The 18070-nt window shown below is 60.3% G+C and overlaps 2 protein-coding genes and 1 long non-coding RNA gene across 12 annotated transcripts in view; 2 read left to right on the top strand and 1 right to left on the bottom strand.

Moving 5' to 3' along the window:
• Positions 1 to 1010: 1010 nt before the first annotated feature.
• Positions 1011 to 10150, bottom strand: STMN3 (stathmin 3). Of its 2 annotated transcripts, XM_049650455.1 has the most exons (5): positions 9989 to 10150; positions 4124 to 4219; positions 3673 to 3848; positions 2206 to 2397; positions 1011 to 1420 (listed from the first exon to the last, which is right to left on the bottom strand). In XM_049650455.1, exons 2-5 carry the CDS (start codon positions 4203 to 4205, stop codon positions 1361 to 1363), a joined length of 510 nt encoding a protein of 169 aa, XP_049506412.1. In that variant the 5' UTR covers positions 4206 to 4219; positions 9989 to 10150; the 3' UTR covers positions 1011 to 1360. The 2 variants fall into 2 exon arrangements, with proteins under 2 accessions (XP_049506412.1, XP_049506411.1); XM_049650454.1 differs by lacking the exon at positions 9989 to 10150 and having other exon boundaries at positions 4124 to 4310.
• Positions 4424 to 7025, top strand: LOC125936402 (uncharacterized). Its single transcript, XR_007462010.1, has 2 exons — positions 4424 to 5699; positions 6800 to 7025. It is a non-coding gene; the product is annotated as an uncharacterized LOC125936402 (long non-coding RNA).
• A 2713-nt stretch (positions 10151 to 12863) lies between the features above and the next one.
• RTEL1 (regulator of telomere elongation helicase 1) overlaps positions 12864 to 18070 on the top strand; it is a 31610-nt gene continuing 26403 nt past the window's right edge. For 2 of the 9 annotated variants that reach the window (XM_049650429.1, XM_049650431.1), the window contains exons 1-6: positions 12971 to 13468; positions 13602 to 13851; positions 14753 to 14945; positions 15242 to 15335; positions 15912 to 15993; positions 16180 to 16240. In XM_049650429.1, the coding sequence (XP_049506386.1) occupies positions 13750 to 13851; positions 14753 to 14945; positions 15242 to 15335; positions 15912 to 15993; positions 16180 to 16240 (532 nt within the window). In that variant the 5' untranslated portion in view covers positions 12971 to 13468; positions 13602 to 13749. Of the gene's footprint in view, positions 12942 to 12969; positions 13469 to 13601; positions 13852 to 14752; positions 14946 to 15241; positions 15336 to 15911; positions 15994 to 16179; positions 16241 to 18070 lie in introns of those variants that run through there. The other 7 variants (XM_049650427.1, XM_049650423.1, XM_049650426.1 and 4 more) reach the window with 6 other exon arrangements.

The raw sequence follows: 18070 nt of genomic DNA, 5'->3' as shown, positions 1-18070 counted from the left end.
GCTCAGTCGGTTGGGCGGCCGACTTCGGCTCAGGTCATGATCTCGCGGTCTGTGAGTTCGAGCCCCGCATCAGGCTCTGTGCTGACAGCTCAGAGCCTGGAGCCTGTTTCAGATTCTGTGTCTCCCTCTCTCTGGCCCTCCCCTGTTCATGCTCTGTCTCTCTCTGTCTCAAAAATAAATAAACGTTAAAAAAAAAAAAGTCAAGGTTGGAGTAGGCAGGAAGGCGGTTTGGGAACCCTGCCCCCCAGCATCTGAATCTGCAGGCAGCTGGGCCCCTACTCCCTTTGCTGTCTGTTCCCTGAGGGGCACTCGTGGCTGCCACTCACTCACGCCTAGCCACACCTGTCCGGAGGCAAGCCTGAAAGGCCCATGGCCAGGAGCATCATGGGAGCGTCTTTCTACCAGAGTGAGGGCATGCGAAGGGGCCAAGACTCAAAAGAGCTCCGAGGACGGGGTTCCCCAAGGGTCTGTGAAGTCCAGGGGGAGAAGAGCAGTGATGATGGAGGAGGGCTTTCCCCACATGGGTACTGGGCCAGAAGCTCTAGGAGGGCACTCCTGGGAGGAGGGGCCAGCAAGGGGCGCCCACAACCCTCTAGACCATGGCGGCTCGCTCCTGGGTCCCTGGTGGAGAATGCCCACTCCCTGGGAGACTCAGGCCAGGCCATATCCCTCCCCACTCCCACTTCAGCCACAGGCAATGGCTGTGGCCTCCCAGGTCAGCCCAAATTGCCCCCTGAAGACCAGGTGGTCTCAGAGGACCCCTCTGCGACCACAGTAAAAGGCTGCCAACCGTACCCACCAATTCCAAAACATTCCACTGCACAGACGGCTTCCTCGGCTGGCCGCAGTGACAGAATGCCCTGCCCCGAGGTCCTTCTTTCTTCCTCCGTCCCCTCCCACGCGCTCAGGCCCTCTCCCACCGAAGACGGCACAGGTGGTGTGCCTTTGCCTATCGGCGGGGAGCTGGCTCAGAGGATGTGCCCCAAGTGACAAGGTGCTCACAGGACAACCCAGCATAAGGACCCACATGTTCCTGCTACCACCACTGGATTTATTGAGGCTGCCACCACGTCTGCTAAGAGGGCCACCAAGAGGGGACCCAGCCACTGCCCGGCCTGGTGCCTGAACTGAGGGACTGTGTGCCATGTTCTGGTGGCTCCTTGAGGGAGAGCCTGTGGAGAGTGACAGGCCACAAGGACTGGACAGCTCAGAGCGGAAAGAGAAGCATGAGCTAGGAGTGCAGGGTGGGGAGGGGGCAGGAACCAAAGTTGCATCTAGACAAAGTGGGACAAGACGAAACCAGAACCCGCGTGTGTAGACGTCTCCTCTCAGGATCCAGGCGCCTCTGGTCCGCAGCCCCTTAGCCGGACATCTCCTCTCGCTGCTCCTTGTTCCTGCGCACTTCAGCTGCGTGCAGCTCCTGTGAGGACAGGTGGAGGTGGGCGGGGCCCTGCGCCGCGGGGGGCGAGAGGGGGGCCCGCCCCTCCCCCACACCCAGTTTTCAGGGACCCTCCCAAGTGCGGGAGAAGCGACCAACGAGGGCACCTTAGCGACCAGGACTGAGGGTCAACAGAGAGCAGGAGGAGGTCCGCGTCATCCTCTGAAAGTGTGGCCCGAGTGCGGGGACTGGCCCTCAGTGCGACTGGGGTTGCGCCCAAACCACAGAGGGGGAGTTGGAACTCAGGTAACTTCCTTGGGATTGCGGACTCCACGGTGTCCCCTGGCACCAACCTGGTTCCACCCTGTGGTCTGAAGCAGAGGCCACTCCCGGGGGCTCCGGCCAGGGCAGGGCCTCGCCTCACTCTGGGCTGTCTCCTAGCTGGACAGGGAGCAGCCGGGGCGCGAGAGCGCTGGTGGTGCGGTGGGCAGGGGCCAACCGAAGGAAGGGGCTCGTGGGTGCTTCCCCGGCCCCTCCCCTCTTCTGGTTCAAACCCGGGATACGCGTCCTTCCGGGCACTTCCAAAACAATGACCACCCGTTTATTATTGCGGTTATCGGCCCTGTCCCACCGGGACTGGACAATTGGCCTTGGCTGTGGCACTGCGGGAGGCGCCCAATAAATGCAGGCGGAGCCCGCCTCTCGCGGCCCGGGATCCACCCCGCCCCGGCACCGCCCCCTACGTGGAGCCCCGCCCCTCCCTGCTTTGGCACGCCCCCTCCCGGTCCCGGTCGCGTTCCCGGCTCAAGCCCCGCCCCGGCGCGCACCTTCTCGCGCAGCCGCTCGCGCAGCGCCGCCAGGTGCGCCTCGCGGATCTCCTTGCTGAGCTCCATCTTGTAGTTGAGCTTCTCCTCCGCCAGACGACTGAAGTTGTTGTTCTCCTCCAGCGCCTTGTGCAGCACCTCGCGCTCGTGCTCGCGCCGCTCGGCCAGCTGCTTTAGCACCTGCGCCTCCTGCGTCTGTGCGGACGGGCGGGGGCGCGCGCGTGGGCGGTGGCCGCCCGCTCCGCCCCGCCCCGCCCCCAGCCTGGCCCCCCCCCCCCCCCCCCGGCGCGCGGTCTCGCCCCGCCCAGTGCCCTCATTGCCCTGCCCTGCTGCCCACTGGACGCGCGTCCTCCAGGAGCCCGGATCTACACTGTCCTGCCGTCGGCGAGGGTGTCCACCTGGTCCCGCTTTGCCTGGGACTTCCTGGGCTTTAGCATCGCAAGGTCCGCGTGCCCGCAGAACCCTCGGCCCCAGACACACCGGAAGCTGCTGACCCTTTCTGTGAGTCCTCAGCTCCCAGAGCTGCCCATCCCACGATGCTGAGTGCGCCCACGCAGTAAGAGAGGCTCTGTCCCGCTCGCTGCCGCCTCCAGAGGTCCTGATGCACTCAGGGAATGTTGGAGGAGCAGAGCAAGTTCAAAGCTTAAGGGCTGTCACTGAGCCTTCACCGTCTCCTCTAAAAAGTAGGTGCGTGATGCGCACCAGGTTCTGAATTCCCTAAGGTGCGGAGAGCTGTGCACGGGCCCCCAGGGCTGGGGAGAAGGGACTGGTTGGGGCAAGGAGCCCGGGACTCCTGGCTCTACACTGTCTGTCCTTATTTGGGGGAGGGGCTGCTTGGTGAGGGTCAGAGACCCAAGGATGATCACCCACACTTCCTTCCTTCTGGGCCCACCCACGTGCCAGTCACTACTAGCTAACCCTAGGAGGCTTGGGTCCCCAGGTTTCACTGGGATGTGCTACAAGGGATCCAGAGCCACTGCCCCTGCCCAAGGGGCAGCCCTCAGCACTGCACTCCTGAGGGTACCCCTGTTGTGTGTGTTTCAGTCTCCATGGGGCTGGTGTGAGGGGGAGGGGTGGGGAGGGAGGCTGGGGCCCCCTGAGCTCCCAGCGGGTCTGGGCTTGCAGCCCCCGACACATGGCAGCCCCTTTGTTCTCACTTCTCTGCCCCGGAGAAAGGTGCTAGTCTAGCCTCATGTCCCAGGACTCCTCCTGGCTGTGGCCAAGGACATCCCCTCCAACAGCATCTGCTTCCTATCTGTCTCCGGCTGGCTGCCATTGGGGATGCCTTATCCTCCCTGTCCCATTCTGATCTCCCCAGAGGCGATCCAGGGAACCATGAGACCCTCTCCACCCCAAGCTAATAGCCAAGCAGCAGCTTGGAGTACCCTGTGCCTGGAGGGCTCTGTCTGTGCCCATCCAGGCCTCCTGGCCACCTTCCTCAGGACCTGGAGGCAGGGGTGGGCTCCTCACCTTCCTCCGTTCCTCAGCTGCCTCCAGCCGCTTCTGCAGCCCCTCCAGGGAGGTGTCCTTCCTCTTGGGGGGAGAGGAGAGCACTGGGCTCTCAGGGGACAGGTCAGAAGGGGACTTGAGGATGACCTCGAAGCTCTGGCCAGAGGCCCTCTTGTCCAGCTGCTTCACCTCCATGTCTGTAAGATCAGACGGGGACTTCAGGATGCTGAGGGGGCCTGTTCCCAGCACACATCCAAGTCAAGGGCTGGGGGAGGGAGCACGGCTGCTCACGTGGGACTCCCAGTCCTGAGCCCCCAGGACCACCGCCCCCATCAGAGCTTCCCTCTCCAGAAGCCAACTAGGGGAGCGTGTGGGGGAGGGGGTTTGGAGAGGCCACAGGGCCAGGGAACGAGGTAAGGAGGAGGCAGGCACTGGTCAAGCAGGACCTGTCAGTGGCCCGGGGCACACTCACCCCCATACTGGTAGATGGTGTTGGGGTGCGGCTGTGAGTAGAAACAGGAGCAGATGAGCGACAGCACTGACAACTCCTTCATCTTCTCCTTGTAGGCTGTGGGCATGAGGCCAGCATGAGAGGGCGCCACGACCTCACCTCCTGGCGGCCCCCTCGTCCTCTCCCGGCATTCTTCCCATGCTGTGTCTCTCGGGAAGTCTGTTTATCTCGCTCTCTTTTCTGTTCCCTCGCCTCTCTACGTCTCTCCTCTCCTCTTCCCTCCTCTCCCCACCCCTCCCAGAAGTTGACGGTCTTTCCCTGGCACCCCTCCCTGTGTCCTGCATTGTTCTCCCTGCTCCAGGCTCCTTGTGCTCCCCTCCCTCCTCTTCTCTCTCTTGGCATTTCTGTTTGTCTCTGTTCATCCTTCAGTCTCCCTCACTCTCTGTCACTCTCTGTCTGTATCTTTCCACATCTCCATGACTCTGTCACTGTATTTTCCCAACTCACCCTCCCTGTACTTCCCCCTCTTTACTTCCTCCCCTTTCCCTCTCACAGATACTAACCGCCACATCAGATGTGGTGCTTCTGCAGGCAGCACTTTCTTGGGCTGTCCACTTGGGTGAAGCCCTCAGAATTCCTCTTATGCACCCCCCCACACTTACCCTGACAGCATTGCAGCCCCCCCCCCCCCATCCCCCAAAACCTGGCTCTGAACAGGCCCAGGCTTTCTGTTCTTCTAGGGCCAGAGGGTAGGGAGCTGTCCGTTCAGCACCAACACCTGCCCTCTAGCTTTGCAGAGCAAGTGCCCACAGCCAGTGTCCCCAGTGCCCAACTAGAAAAGGAGGCCATGAGCCCTGTCAGAAGATGGAGGAGCCCACTGTCAGAGTGGGAATGAATGAGCTATTTGTGGTCCATTTGTGACAAGCCAGACCCCAAAGTAGACACGTTGGTCAGGTGTCTCACTAGTGTTTAACCATCTTCAGGTTCAAGACTGTCCCCCTGCTCAACCGAGATGATACTGGACCCAAGGGGTGAGGGTGACTTGTGCAAAACTCCTCAAGTACAGTTCAGGTGGTCTGTGTTCTTTCCACAACTCCAGCATGTCACAAAGACCAGGAGGCTCAGAGACCCATGCCCCCGCCTCCCTGGCTAGAGAAGCTGGGACAGGTCTCCAGAGAGATGCTCCAGAGAGGGAACATGGCTTCTGTGAAGGAAAAGCTACCTACAGGGCTCTTCCCAGGGGCAGACACCAATTTGGACAAGTGTTGAGGTAGACAAGAAAATTCCTGATCAAATTTCACATGAGACAATGTCTTTAAGTTGAGTTAATGTGAAATTGGGGAAAGTGCTGGTGTAGAAACAGGAAACAGGACAGAAATCATCAGCCCTTGTCTGAGGGAATAGCTCACAGTGAGCAGGGTTTTCTCACAATCATTTCTCTGCAGAGAATGATGTTATTTGATCTAAATGTCCTGATGATCCAGACTCCTCTGGAGAGAGCCTGAGAGACCTTAAAGGGAGCACAATGAATCCTGGGCTGGCAGCAGGGAGAGCCTTTAAGGGGCTTGGAGGGGAAGCAGGGCAAAGACATATCTTGGTAAGGGGGCCAGACGGGGGCAGGCTTCCAAGGGAATTTCGGCCTGAGTTGCCAATTTTATTTTTTCACAAGCAGAATCTATTTGTGCATTTTTGTGCTGTGAAAAGTTAATTTTAAAAAGAAGGCAGAGGGTACATCACAATACATGTGCTGGGGAGTTAGAGAGTGTAAGAGCAGGCAAAGCAGCCCTTCAGAAGCAGCAGACCAGGAGGCATTTGGGCATTTGGAAAGGCTGGGGAAGTCACCAGCCCTGTGCTCAGAGGCAAGGTCAGGACGGGAGCAAGAGGGTATCTGGGTCAAAGGGACACACTTGGGTCCTGGGAGAGGCCAGGAAGGAAAGGGCTCAGTCTAACCCTGCCACCACCAGCCTCCCTGGCAAGAGACAATGCTTCCCCTACCTCCCAGGGAGTCCTTCTGCACCACATGTGAAACCTGCAAATGGGTCTACCATACAGGCAGGAGCTTGGGGCCTCGCCGCTGCTCCAGCTCCTCTCTGCCTTGAGGCTGAGGTTTTCCTGGGAGAAGGAGCTGCACATTTATTACAGAGGAAGAACAAGTTCACAGACAAATGTCACCTCAGCATGAAGGGAGGCTGGCGGCAGTTCAGGCAGCAGGATGGGGAGGTTTGGCAGGTGTGAGCACCACATTGTTAGGATAGAGGGGAGAGGGATGGTAGGGCTGAGACTGAGAGCTCTCTGAGGTCACAGCTCAGCCCAGAGGACCAGTGCCAACTGGAAAGTGAGGGACTCTGTCCTACAGCTGTAAATAGGGGTGCAGCTCAGTGTCTGATGGTCATGGAGATTCCCTGGGCTGGTTTCTCCCAGGCTGATGGCCCAGGGGGAGCTTCCTTCCCTGAGTAGCCAAGTGGGAAGGGGCACCCCCCAGAAGGGGGCTTTGGGAGTGAGGCTTGCTGTGTGGTTTGGCTACAAGTTGGAGGGGACTGGACAGCAAGTGAGGAAATTGGCAAATTTGCAGAGAGTGAGCCAGGAAAAGCCCACACATGGGGCCGGAGAGCAGGGCTGGGCCCAGCGGCTCCGAACACAGGAGGTTACACCTGTGTCCTCAGAGCTGGCGGGCTTAAAGACCATGTCTCATTGCAGAGGGAAGAGGTTGAGGGCCAGACCCATCTAGGCACCTCTCCATACACAGAGCTCAAGTCAGGAAACGCCTCTACAGCTTGGAGGCATGCCCTTTTTCCCCCTCACCAGGACCCTTCTCTTCCCCATCACTGACTTCAAGGAGTCATTAAAAAACAAATCTCTGCTGTGAACTGGATTGCTTTCATCTCCCCCCTCCTCTTCATTGTATTAAATGTTAAATATGCAAGTATGCACATTGGCCTTTTGGATGCTTAGATCCCAGGTGAGCAAGAGTTAGAAGGCACCACCTCAGCCTACAGTGGCATGGTAACAATAATGACACCACTCATAAGGTGGGCGCGTGACATCCATGCGCATGACCCTCAAGACCAGCCAGCCCAGGTAGATACGCTTGTCAGGCTCATTTCTACTGAGGGGAAAAAAGAGACTCAGAAAGCAAGGGGCCCAGCCAGAGTCACACAGCATGCCAGGATGGGAGCCTGGTCATGAGTCCCAGCCTCTGACTGTACTTTTCTGCTTAGAGCCTCATGGTGATGGTGATAGGTGGTGTCTAGTCAGAACTGGGAGGGCAGGGGGCCCACAGATGCCTGCTCACCCCTAGAAGGGTCCTGGAGGCTGCTAATTGCTTCTTCACAGATGAAACTCATTGCCATCCAGGCTGCCCCTCTCACTAGCCAGAGTCATATGCAATGTGCTGGGAGCCCAGCATGGCAGGAATTGCCAGCAGAATTCACCTTTCTCTGAGCAGGAAACTCTGCAAAATGTGGCTGCAACAGTCACACTGCCCAGCACAGACTGGGCACGCACCTCTTGTCAGGCAGCAGGCCGAGCACTGTTCTGCAATATCTTGCTGTCTCTCAGAACAAGCCCAGGGGAGGTGCTGTCACTGCCATCCCCATCCACATGCAGCCCTGAGAGTTTAGGTAGCATGTGCAAGGCCTCCCAGCTCAACAGAGTTGCATAAGGAGACAGATATGAGCAGGAGTCTACAAAAGTGTGTGAAGAGCTGAGCATCTGGGAAGGACATCAAGAGATGGCCACCTGTCTGCTAAAGCTGTGTTCACTCTCTAGAGAATAAGGTTAGCTAGGGTGCCCATCTCCGGGATGGAGGGGAGGGTAGGGAGGGCCACCTGTCCCCAGGTGAGTCTCAACAATATAGCCCATCAGCAGGCACTCAGCTTTTCGGTCAACAGAGGAAGAGAAAGCTAAGGTCAATCTTGTAGTGACTATGAGATCATAGCAGACAATGACTCTAGTCACCAAGGCCAAATGAAGCCCACCAGCAAGCTGGGGCAGACAGGCCACTGAGGCCTGGGAGATCAGCTCCAATCAGAGAGGTCTCTTAACAGAGAAGCCATAGCTGGGGTTCACTTAAACTGATTTTGGTCACAATTACTGGTGCGCTCCCATAGCCACTCCTGGGCCAAACTCCTATCAAACTTTTATGAAGATGAGCACAGGTAGGTACACGTGTGGGCTGTGCTCTACCTAGGGCAGCACCAATGGTGAAACAGGAAAGGCCCAGCCCCATGTGACTCTGGCCAGGGGACGTTCTCCAGCTGGCATGCAGCACATCCATGAGGCAGTGGCTGTGCTGGACAAAACGGATGGTGAAAAGGTAACTTGGGCACCCAGAAAAATCCTGGGGCTAAGCGTGGGTCAGCAGGGCCCCAACAAGGCACTGCTGGTATCGGGGCTGTGAGGTCAGTGTCGGGCCGACCTCTGAGAGGCATCAGTGGTGCCGTTTTGGCTATTTCCCTTCACCACCTAATCTACCTGCTTATCTGTCAGACAGATGGCAGGAATGAGGCCTACTGAGGGCTTTTACTAAAGGGGGTTCTTACTGAAGGGGGTGAGTGAGAGAAAAGGCTGAGAGCATCGCCCACGAGTGGTTGCTCTGTCTCCCACTCAAGCACAGATCCTGAGCAAGGGCCTGAAGCCTGAAGCCCCACCTCAGTGTAGGACTGGGGTAACACTCTGGCCATGAGAAGGACAGACTGCCCTCAGTTCCTGGAGGGGGAGGTCTCATTCTGCCCAGAGCGGATCCCAATATCTCTAAGGATGTCAACAAGAGAGAGCAGGGGGCGGATGAAGACCAGATGGACGGACCCAGTGCAGGAGGGGTGTGGTCAGTGACACACATGTTCCCCTCCTGGACAAGTGCAGAAGTCACCTGGGGCCTGGAGCCCAGGAGGCCTAAGAGGCTGGGCAGGGCTGGGCACATGTGAGTGGGTGGAGCTCTGCTAAAGCTGTGTTCACTCTATCTAGAGAATAAGGTTAGCTAGGGTGCCCGTCTCCGGGATGGAGGGGAGGGAAGGGAGGGTTGGGAGTGTGGTTCCGGATGGAGTGGGGAACGGGGTGGAGGTTGGGGAGGGGGTGCTGCCCTGCTGTCCTTCCACATGGAGTGCAAAGATGAAGCTGGTTTTGGGGCTCAGAGCATTCCTGGGGACAGCAAGCCCAACGTCCTCACATCCAGGGTCACCTGCAGCTCTCCTGCGTCCAGTAACTGCCCCGTGTCCACCTCTCTGCCAGAGCTCCCCTCCTGGAAGGCCCCGAGGGAGGAGGGTCGCAGCGTTGGTGGGGCGGGGCGGGGGGGGGGGGGGGGGGGGGGGGGGGGGGGGGGGGGGGGGGGGGGGGACCGTGGATCCGCAGCTTGGGAGGCGGGGCGGTCGGGGAGGGAGGGGCAGACCCCTCCTTGCTGGAAGGGCTTGGAAACTGCAGCAGCCCCTCCCCCCATGCGAACCCTGCTGCGCAAAGGGCGGTGGCTTTTTTCGACCAGAACGGGTGGCACCTTGTCGCAGAGAGCGGTCCCCAAGCCCGCAGCAGCGAGGGGAGGGGGCGGTGACGCTCGACGGGGGCGCGGCTCCCCGCTCGCTCCCCAGTCCTTCCGCAGCGTCCCTCCAGCCCCCAGGGCGCTCCTTTGGCGCAGGGAGGGCCCGGGCCCGCCAGCCCTGGGCTAGGGCTCCCGCAAAGAGTCCTACCCTCCCAGTCCCCAGCCTCGCGAAGGCGAGGTCCGACCAGGATCTGCGGGAGCCGGGCGCCTCAGGGGACGCTGTCCGCACCTCTCCAGCGCGTCCACCCAGGGGCACCGGCCCGCGTCAGGCCCGGGAGCCACTCTGCCACAGTCACGCCTGGCCTGACACGGCGGACACGGAAGGGGCAATGAGCCTCCGAACCTGACGTTCTCACCCTGGGTGCTCCCTTGGGCGCCGCCCCTGCCCAACGGCCCACGCTCGCCGCACCAGCGCCACAATCCTTGCCCTTGGGGCACCAGGTCGTCCCAACCCGTTGGCCTGAACTCTGGCTCATGCGGGTTCGGCCCGGCCGCGCCCCGCGCTCTGAGCGCGGGGTCTGAGATGTGGAAACAGGAGTCCGCCAACAGCCCCTGCTTTGGGCGAGGCCAGACAATGGCCTCAGCTCAGACCCGCCGCCGCCCCAGGAAGCCCGCGTGCCGGGCGCCTACCGGACAAGGTGCTGGCCATGGTGCTGGCGGCGGCGGAGGCTGCGGAGGCCGAGGAGGCGCGGGCGGCGGCTGGAGCTGCAGTCGGCAAATGCTGCAGTGCTGGGGAGGGGAGAGAGCGAGGGAGGACGGGAGGCGGGCGCAGAGAGGGAGGGAGGCAGCGAGGGAGAGAGAGAGAGAGAGGGACGGAGAGAGAGCGCGCTCGAGAGAGGGAGGGAGAGAGAGAGAGAGAGAGAGTGCGCTTGAGCGCCTGGCTGGCTGTGGCAGGGGCAGCCGTCAGAGAGAGAGAGGAGTGAAGACAGGGGAGGATGGGAGGGGAGAGACCCGCCTGGGACGAAGGGTGGAGTATTGCAGCCAGATGCCCATCCTCCCACTGCTTACCTCTTGGACCCACTGCTGCCCAACGTGGCTTTGGCTTTGTGCAGGCTTGGGGGGATGGTGGAGACATTCCCCGTTCCCCAGGGTGGGCGTGGCAGGAGGGGACAGACCCCAACAGCGGGGGGGGGGGGGGGGGGGGGGATTGGAGAGCTCTTCACCTGAGCCTGGGAGGTGCCTTCTGTGTGCCCAGGGCTGTGCTGAGGGGAAAGTTTGTCATAGACAGTGGGGGTGGGGATTGGTCCGGAAGGCCTCCAAGGAGCATCCCAGAGGATGAGCTGATTCTGAGGCAGAAAAGAGGGCAAATGGGGATGGTGAGGCCTAGATCAAGGGCTTTGAAGGAAGACAGAGATGCGTTCCAACCCCAGCTCTGACACCCACTAGCTTGGTGACTGGGGCAAGTTTCTGACTTCCTGTGCCTCCATTTCTCAAATGTAAGATAAAACAATAATGGCAGTCTCCAGATGATGGAGGAGAAGAGGGTACACCCTTGGTGAGTGCGTGGGGGTCATGCCTCCCCTCCTCCTCTGGGCTTAGGATTCTGGTCGGTACCCCAAAGGGAGAGCCTGGCAGAGATGGTGGGTCCTTTCTTGAAGTGACCATCTCTCCTCCCTTTGGGGCTGGGAAGTCAGAGAGATGGAGTGTCATTCCCATTTTAGGGACAGAGCCACCGAGGCCTGGAGAAGTGCTTGCTCCACAAGCAGCTAAGTCCAGGAATAAAACTGTGGGAAATCTCAGGAGCCCGCACAGCGGTCAGGTAGACACACACAGCTAAGTACAGGAATAAAACTGGGGAATCTCAGGAGCCTGCACAGGGGTGAGGTAGGCTCAGAAAGAGAACTGACAGGAACAAACCTAAGGGTCAGAGTCAGCCTGGAGCAGGCCCAGCAAGCATGTATACAAAACACACCTTGAGATACACACACAGCGAGTGTGTTAACATCTGTCTTGTGTTCCACATAGTGTCTGGCCCACATGGGTATCTCACAAAGCCCGTAACAGCAGGCTCAATTCAAATTTGTTGACTTGATCAAGACCTCTGTGCCTGCTGGGCGGGGCAGGCTATGGCCATCCTTCAGCCTTGGTGTCCATTCCCTCCCATCTTTCGTGGCTAAGTTCAGTACACGGAATTTGTAGGTTATAATCTGTAGGAGGCCTGGCAGTCCCCATGTGTGGTTTGTGACCAGGCAGCTCATGCATCAACTCAGGGTCTCAGGGTCCTCAGCTCCAGTCCTGCCCAGGGGGCTCGAGTCTCTGGGCCCTGCCCTACCTTCCTTGGACTTCTGGAAGCACCAACACCTCTGCTTTTAGAAGACAGGGGTGTGTGGACCTGAAGAGGAGGACTCCTGGCTCTGAGACTTGCTAGCTGCTGGCTTTGGGCAATCTGCTAACCACCTAGCATGTTCTTTGTGAAGTGCGGATAATAAAAGAACTTATCTCAGAGGCCGTTAGGAAGACAAACATGTCAATGCCTGCGTGGATGGTAGTGAAATCTGTTTGGAGTGAGTACTCAGCAAGTGTGTGGCCAGGTCTCTTCATCTTCTCCAATCTCTAGCTGAGAGTCTAAGACAAACACTGCACACCCCCTCACAGGTGGGACAGGTCGGGGGTGGGGGGTGGATGCCAGTGGTCCACGTGCTTCTCTAAGCACGATGTCTCACACATCTAGGCATTAAACAGAGCCCATGAGAAGCTCTGATGTCAGCGTTGCCAGCTGGCTGGTGCCTTTTGGGACAGGCTGGGGTCATCTACAAATACCTACAGCCTACAGAGCTGTGCAGACCCCTTGGTCCCACTGCTGACTGCCAGCCGGTGCTAGGTGCTGGGGAGTCAGGGGGGTCCACCCTCACCAGTCGGGGGGACATTGGCTAGAGTGTCGGCCGAGGGTCTCCAGGCCCGAGCAGCCCTTGGGGAGAAAAGGGGAGGAGGGATCACAGCTAACCAATCCGAAGGTTTGTGCAATTGTCTGGACCATCCAGGTGGCTCAGCCCAGGGAGGAGTAATGGAATGCAGGCTCTTGTGGGGAAGGCATCGAGGGAGGAGACGGCTGGAACCCTAGGTTTCTGCTTGCGGGCGATGGAGGTGCCGTTCCCCAGGCTCAGGGTCGACGGCGGGGGCAGGGTGGGGCCTGGAACCGAGCGCGCGGACCCCTCCGCAGCGGAACTGTTTCCGCGGGAGCGACGCGCAGCGGACCGGAATTAGGGACGGAAGTGCAGCGCGTTCAGTGACGATTGCGCGCCTCAGCCCGCCAAGTCCGAACCGGCTGACGGCGGAGGAGACGCGGTGTCGGTGCCTCGGTAAACTGGGGTAAATTCCTGGGGACCCCGGGTCGTGCAAGGCTCCCCGCGGACACAAGTTGGGCCGTGAGTCGCACAGACCCTGGAACAGATACTTTTACCCGAGCGGCGCCTCCCGAAACTGCAGCTCCCGGCAGGCCCCGCGCCACTTTGCGCCCGCGCGTCGGCCATTCTGCCGCGCGGCCTTCTGGGGCCGGTAGTTTTCCTGTTCTCGTGGCCTGCGCCCCGCGCCGCGCGGAGCCGGTTCGCGGGCGGTGGTTCCCCTGCGGGCCGGGCTCTGCAGGGAGGGCCGTCATTCGGTGCTTACGTGAATTGTCCGTTAGCCCCAGTGTCCAGGCGAAACTGGGACTGGACGTTGAGGCCGGCCCAAGCCGGGGGTCTGGCCTCTCCAGCTCCGCTGGCGCTAAGTGAATTACTGCAGGCGGAGCTTGTGGGACTGCCCCCGGGCTCCAGCTCTCGTCGTTTCTGTGTGTCTGGCCGACTCTCCCCGAGCAGGACCCAGCTGCGCGGGGCGGGAGAACGAGGCAGGGCTGACGTGTAGGTTCCTCATCTTCCCGAGCTCCTTATGATAGGACATCACAGGCTTGCCTTGGACCTTGCAGGGGAGAGGTGAGGTGGCTTAGCACTCCAGAAAGGCCTGCTATAAGCAGTCTTGCCGTCTCTGCCATAGGGTTTCCTGCTGGGAGCAGGGTCACGTCCCAGCGCCGCTGGCTGGCATCACTTACCCGCAGTGGCGGAGATCCTGAGATGTTCGGAGGGGTTTTGTCTCACAGCCTGCATATCAGCCAGCCTCAGTGCCTTCCTGAGAACAGGCCAGTATGCCCAAGATAGCCCTGAATGGCGTGACAGTGGACTTCCCCTTCCAGCCGTACAAATGCCAGGAGGAGTACATGAGCAAGGTGCTGGAGTGTCTGCAGAAGGTACGGCTGCAGATGGGGGGCTTTGTGCCCTGGGAGTGGGTCCACCTTCCTGTTCACTCTTGCTGGGCCCTGCTGGGAATGAGGTCTCCCTCTGGATACAGGACTCAGTCATAAATGGGGCTGGGGTTCTTGGAAAGACGATAGGGAAGTAGGCGGAAAAAGACACTTTTCACTCCGAAGGATAGTCGTGAGGTCATAGGCTTGGGAGCACCCTGAGGCCCACTTGGGGATCCAGGGGAAGTATTTCCACATGGAGGGATAGTCAGTGCCCAACCGTCATTTTGGAAGGTCTTCAAACCCCAGGGGTGTGCAGGAAAGTTGGAGGGGTGCGGGCTGCTTCCTGCTGGCTTTCTTGGTAGGCTCTCTCACACCCTCCTGAAGCTCCCAGCCCCTGAGGGGCTCCTGACTGCTGTTCTGGACACAGACTCCTGCAGTGAGGAGCCTGGTGCCCAGTCCCGGGAGCGAGGGGCACAGCTTTGCTGATGTGCCTTTGTGTGTCTCCGGGTTTGCGGCTCGGGCTCCCGCCTGTCCATGCAGGTCTACGTAGGTCGTCAGGTTCTGTTCACACAGTGCGAACGTCTGCATGCAAAGTCGCAGAACAGTCTTCTGTCTCGAGACTCGGAACCTAATTAGTCAGTTTACTACTTATGTTACGCGGAAAAATACTTTAGGTAATGTTCTGCAAGCTGTCTGTTAATGAGGGCTGAATTAACCCGGTAGCTTTCGGCTTTTGGTTTGAGAGTGGAAGCACTGTCCCGTTGTCCACTGTTCCCCAGGCCTTTCGCCACCTGCTGGGTGGGCTCTGCCTGCACAGAACTGCCCCAGACCAGTGTCAGGTGGGCGGTGTGGTCTGCACTGCCTCTCCCTGCTTCCCCGTGACCTTGTTCCTGACCCCGTTCAGAAAGTGAATGGCATCCTGGAGAGCCCCACAGGCACAGGGAAGACACTGTGCCTCCTCTGCACCACGCTGGCCTGGCGGGAGCACCTCCGTGACACCATCTCTGCCCGCAAGATCGCCGAGAGGGCGCAGGGAGGGCTTTTTGTCAATCACACCTTGTCCTGGGGAGCTGCCGCTTCCGATGGGGACAGCACAGGTGAGGCTCCTCTCGGCCGCTCTGGGGCTCCGTAGAGAAGAAACGCGGGGACAGAGTGGGCAGGTGAGGCTCTGGTGCAGGGCTGAACAAGGAGCATCGTAGCTGCTCCGTTCTTTCCCAGCATCTGGCCGTGAGCCTCAGGTCGGACCCATGTGTTCACACCGCGGCCAGCCACATAGCTCGTTCCCGGGGCTGGGTGCGCAGGGTCGAGTTGGCCACGTGCCCTTGGGTTAACAGCCTGCGAGAACATTGTCTGCTGGAACTGTGACCTGCCCTGCTTCCTTGTGTCTGGGCAGCCTGCTACTCGGACGTCCCAAAGATCATTTATGCCTCCAGGACCCACTCGCAGCTCACTCAGGTCATCAGCGAGCTTCGGAGCACCTCCTACCGGTAGGGCCAGGCGGCACTCACCCCTGCCTCGGAGTTACGGGGGGTTGGCCTTGGCCAGGTGGTTGATGGTGGCATTCTGCCTGGACCCTGCCCGGAGGGTACTGTCTGCTCCGCGTCCAGGGCCGTGTGCGGGCCAGGCTGACCCTGCTGCCCACTGCTTATGAGAAAGCGGCTGGGTTAGCGGCAGCCTGAGGTCCTGGAAAGCCGTGTGGTGTCAGCTGCGGGCGCGGGTCACCGTGGCAGGCACGTGAAGGGGGCGGCTCTGCCTCTGTCGGAGCCCTGCACAGCTGCGGGGGTCCTGGCGTCCTGCCCCAGCCTCCTGGGTGGGGGAGCACAGAGTAGGTGGGGTCTCCTCCGTCTGCCCCGCTTCCCCTGCCTTGTCTCCTTGCTCACTCTGGGCGATGCAGCAGAGGGAGTGCCGCCCAAGCCTGGGGTCCGCTCTGGCCCCAGCCACTCCCTCTTGTGAGTGAGCTCTGTCTCCCGCCGTGCCCCCCACAGCGCATGCTCTTGCTGCCGGATGGCGCTGGGGGCTGGTGCCCTCTGGTTCTTGGACCCCACGGCTCTCTCTTCTGCCAGGCCCAGGGTATGTGTGCTGGGTTCCCGGGAGCAGCTGTGTATCCACCCCGAGGTGAAGAAGCAGGAGAGTAACCACATGCAGGTGGGCTCCTGGGGTGGCTCTTTCCCTCGGCTGTGCCCGCGCGGGACAGCCCGGTGAAGAGCTGGTGGGGGCAGGGCCGGGACAGGACTCGCTCTCCACACATCGGGCAGGGTGCTCCCTGGCTGGCCCGGTGCACTGTCCTTTCTTGACCATGTGCCCGCCGGGCCCGCTCCCTCTTTTTCCCAGATCCACTTGTGCCGGAAAAAGGTGGCCAGTCGTTCCTGTCACTTCTACAACAACGTGGAAGGTGAGAGGGGGTTCGTGGAAGCCACTCCTGCTGCTCGCTCAGCGTACAGCCAGGTGGGCTTGGAGCACGTGCAGCCTCTTAGGCCTCGTGGCCTGCTGGCTCTCCCCTTCGGGCTCCAGAGTGGCCGCGGGGGCTCAGCGAGGGGCAGTGGTCCGAGCACTGTCTCCTGGCCGCGGGCCTGCCCTGGGTCATGTGCAGAACGGCTCATACGCCGGGGCGGGAGACGCCGCCATCCCAGAGGGACCTCCTGGCAAGGCTGGCCTTGCTGCGGTCTGGGAACTGGGATTTCAGGGCTTCACCATTCCCTGGTAGGGGCTCTCAGGGCCTAAACTGTTGGTGCAAACAACATGGTTTATGCTGAGCAGAATCTGGAATTGGGGTGCTCTCCAGCCAGGGCTGCCTACATGACCAGCCCCCAGCAAAAGCCCTGGGCGCTGGGCTTCTGGCGAGCCTCCCGGTAGATAGCATTTCACACGTAGTCTCGGCTCATTCTGGGGGAGTTAGCTCGGGGAGGGGGTTCTGGAAGCTTCTACGTGGTCTCCCGAACTCCACCGGCTTTTCCTTCTGATTTCGGCATGTGTCCTTAGAGCGTGGCTCCCCTGAGTCCTGGGAGTGCTCTGTCCTTTGGTGCTGTGTCGGGGAGTGGGCAGCCTCTCCCAGAGGTGGCTGAAGTGACTGGCATGGGGTCATGACAACAGCTGGCCCTAGTGTGGCTCGATGGGTGCATGTGCAGGTGCCCACGGCCTTGGTGCATACTGCTTCCTCTCCTCGGGCCCAGAGTGAAGGGCTGGTGCTGGTGCCCTTGACTCCAAATCTGTCAGATCTTTGCTTTTCCACGGTGGGGCTGCCCCTCACACCTGTCAAGGACTTCTGGAACCAAAAGCAATGGCAGAGGGGCTTCTTTGGGGTGTGGCCTTTACAGTTTCCTGTCTGCAGCTAGAGCTCTGTGGCTTGTGTGTGGGTGGGGGGTGGGGGGGTCCCTGTTTCTTGCCTCTGGGTTGGGACTCAGATCCTGGCACAGAGGCGACATGGGCCCGAGAGCAATCACAAGACAGTGGTGGTGCTTTGGAGCACCCAGCATGCCAGGGCAACGCTTGCTCCTGGGGGCGGGAGCCGGGGATCCCCCACCCCCCAGTAATTGCCATCCCTGGGCCCCGTTCCCGGAGCTCGCTCTGCGCCACCTTCTCGTTTGCCGTGTTGTTTGGTCTGGTGGCACCGAAGACCCTTGGAACGGCAGCGAGCACAAGCCTGGCCTACGGGGGACTCAGACGAGCGCAGCCGCTGGCCCCGTGGCCCGGTGTCGGCTCTGGCCCTGGTTCGGAGACTGCTGACCGACTTGTTTGTGTTAGGGCTGTGGGTGTTGGGGTCGCTCTGACGGCATCGTTTCCCCATGACCTTACTTACCTTTTGCTCACAGCCCTCCGCCTTCAGTTCTGCTTCTGCGTGGGCACTGCAGACAGGCTCGTGAGGCCTGATGGCGTCCTCTCTGTTTTACCCTGTTGTGGCCGCCCTGACTTCCCTCCCCATATTCCAGGCAAAGAGGGTGGCGTGCAGGTACCCTGTTCACGTGCCACAACCTTTGACAGCTCCTGATGGAACTGTCCCCGCCACCTTCCCACAGCTGTTTGTGGGTCAGCTCTCCACTCTCCAGCCCTCACCTGCACTTCTTCTCAGCTGCACTGTCTACACTCGCACCGACGACACCCGCACTGTCTCCCCCTGCACCGTCCCCACCTGCACCGTCCCCCCCCGCACCGTCCCCACCTGCACCGTCCACACCTGCACCGTTCCCCCTGCACCATCCCCACCTGCACCGTCTCCCCCTGCACC

Source organism: Panthera uncia, assembly GCF_023721935.1.
Source record: "Panthera uncia isolate 11264 chromosome A3 unlocalized genomic scaffold, Puncia_PCG_1.0 HiC_scaffold_11, whole genome shotgun sequence".
In the NCBI taxonomy this organism is placed as follows: domain Eukaryota; kingdom Metazoa; phylum Chordata; class Mammalia; order Carnivora; family Felidae; genus Panthera; species Panthera uncia.
This window is presented reverse-complemented; position numbering and strand designations above follow the sequence as displayed.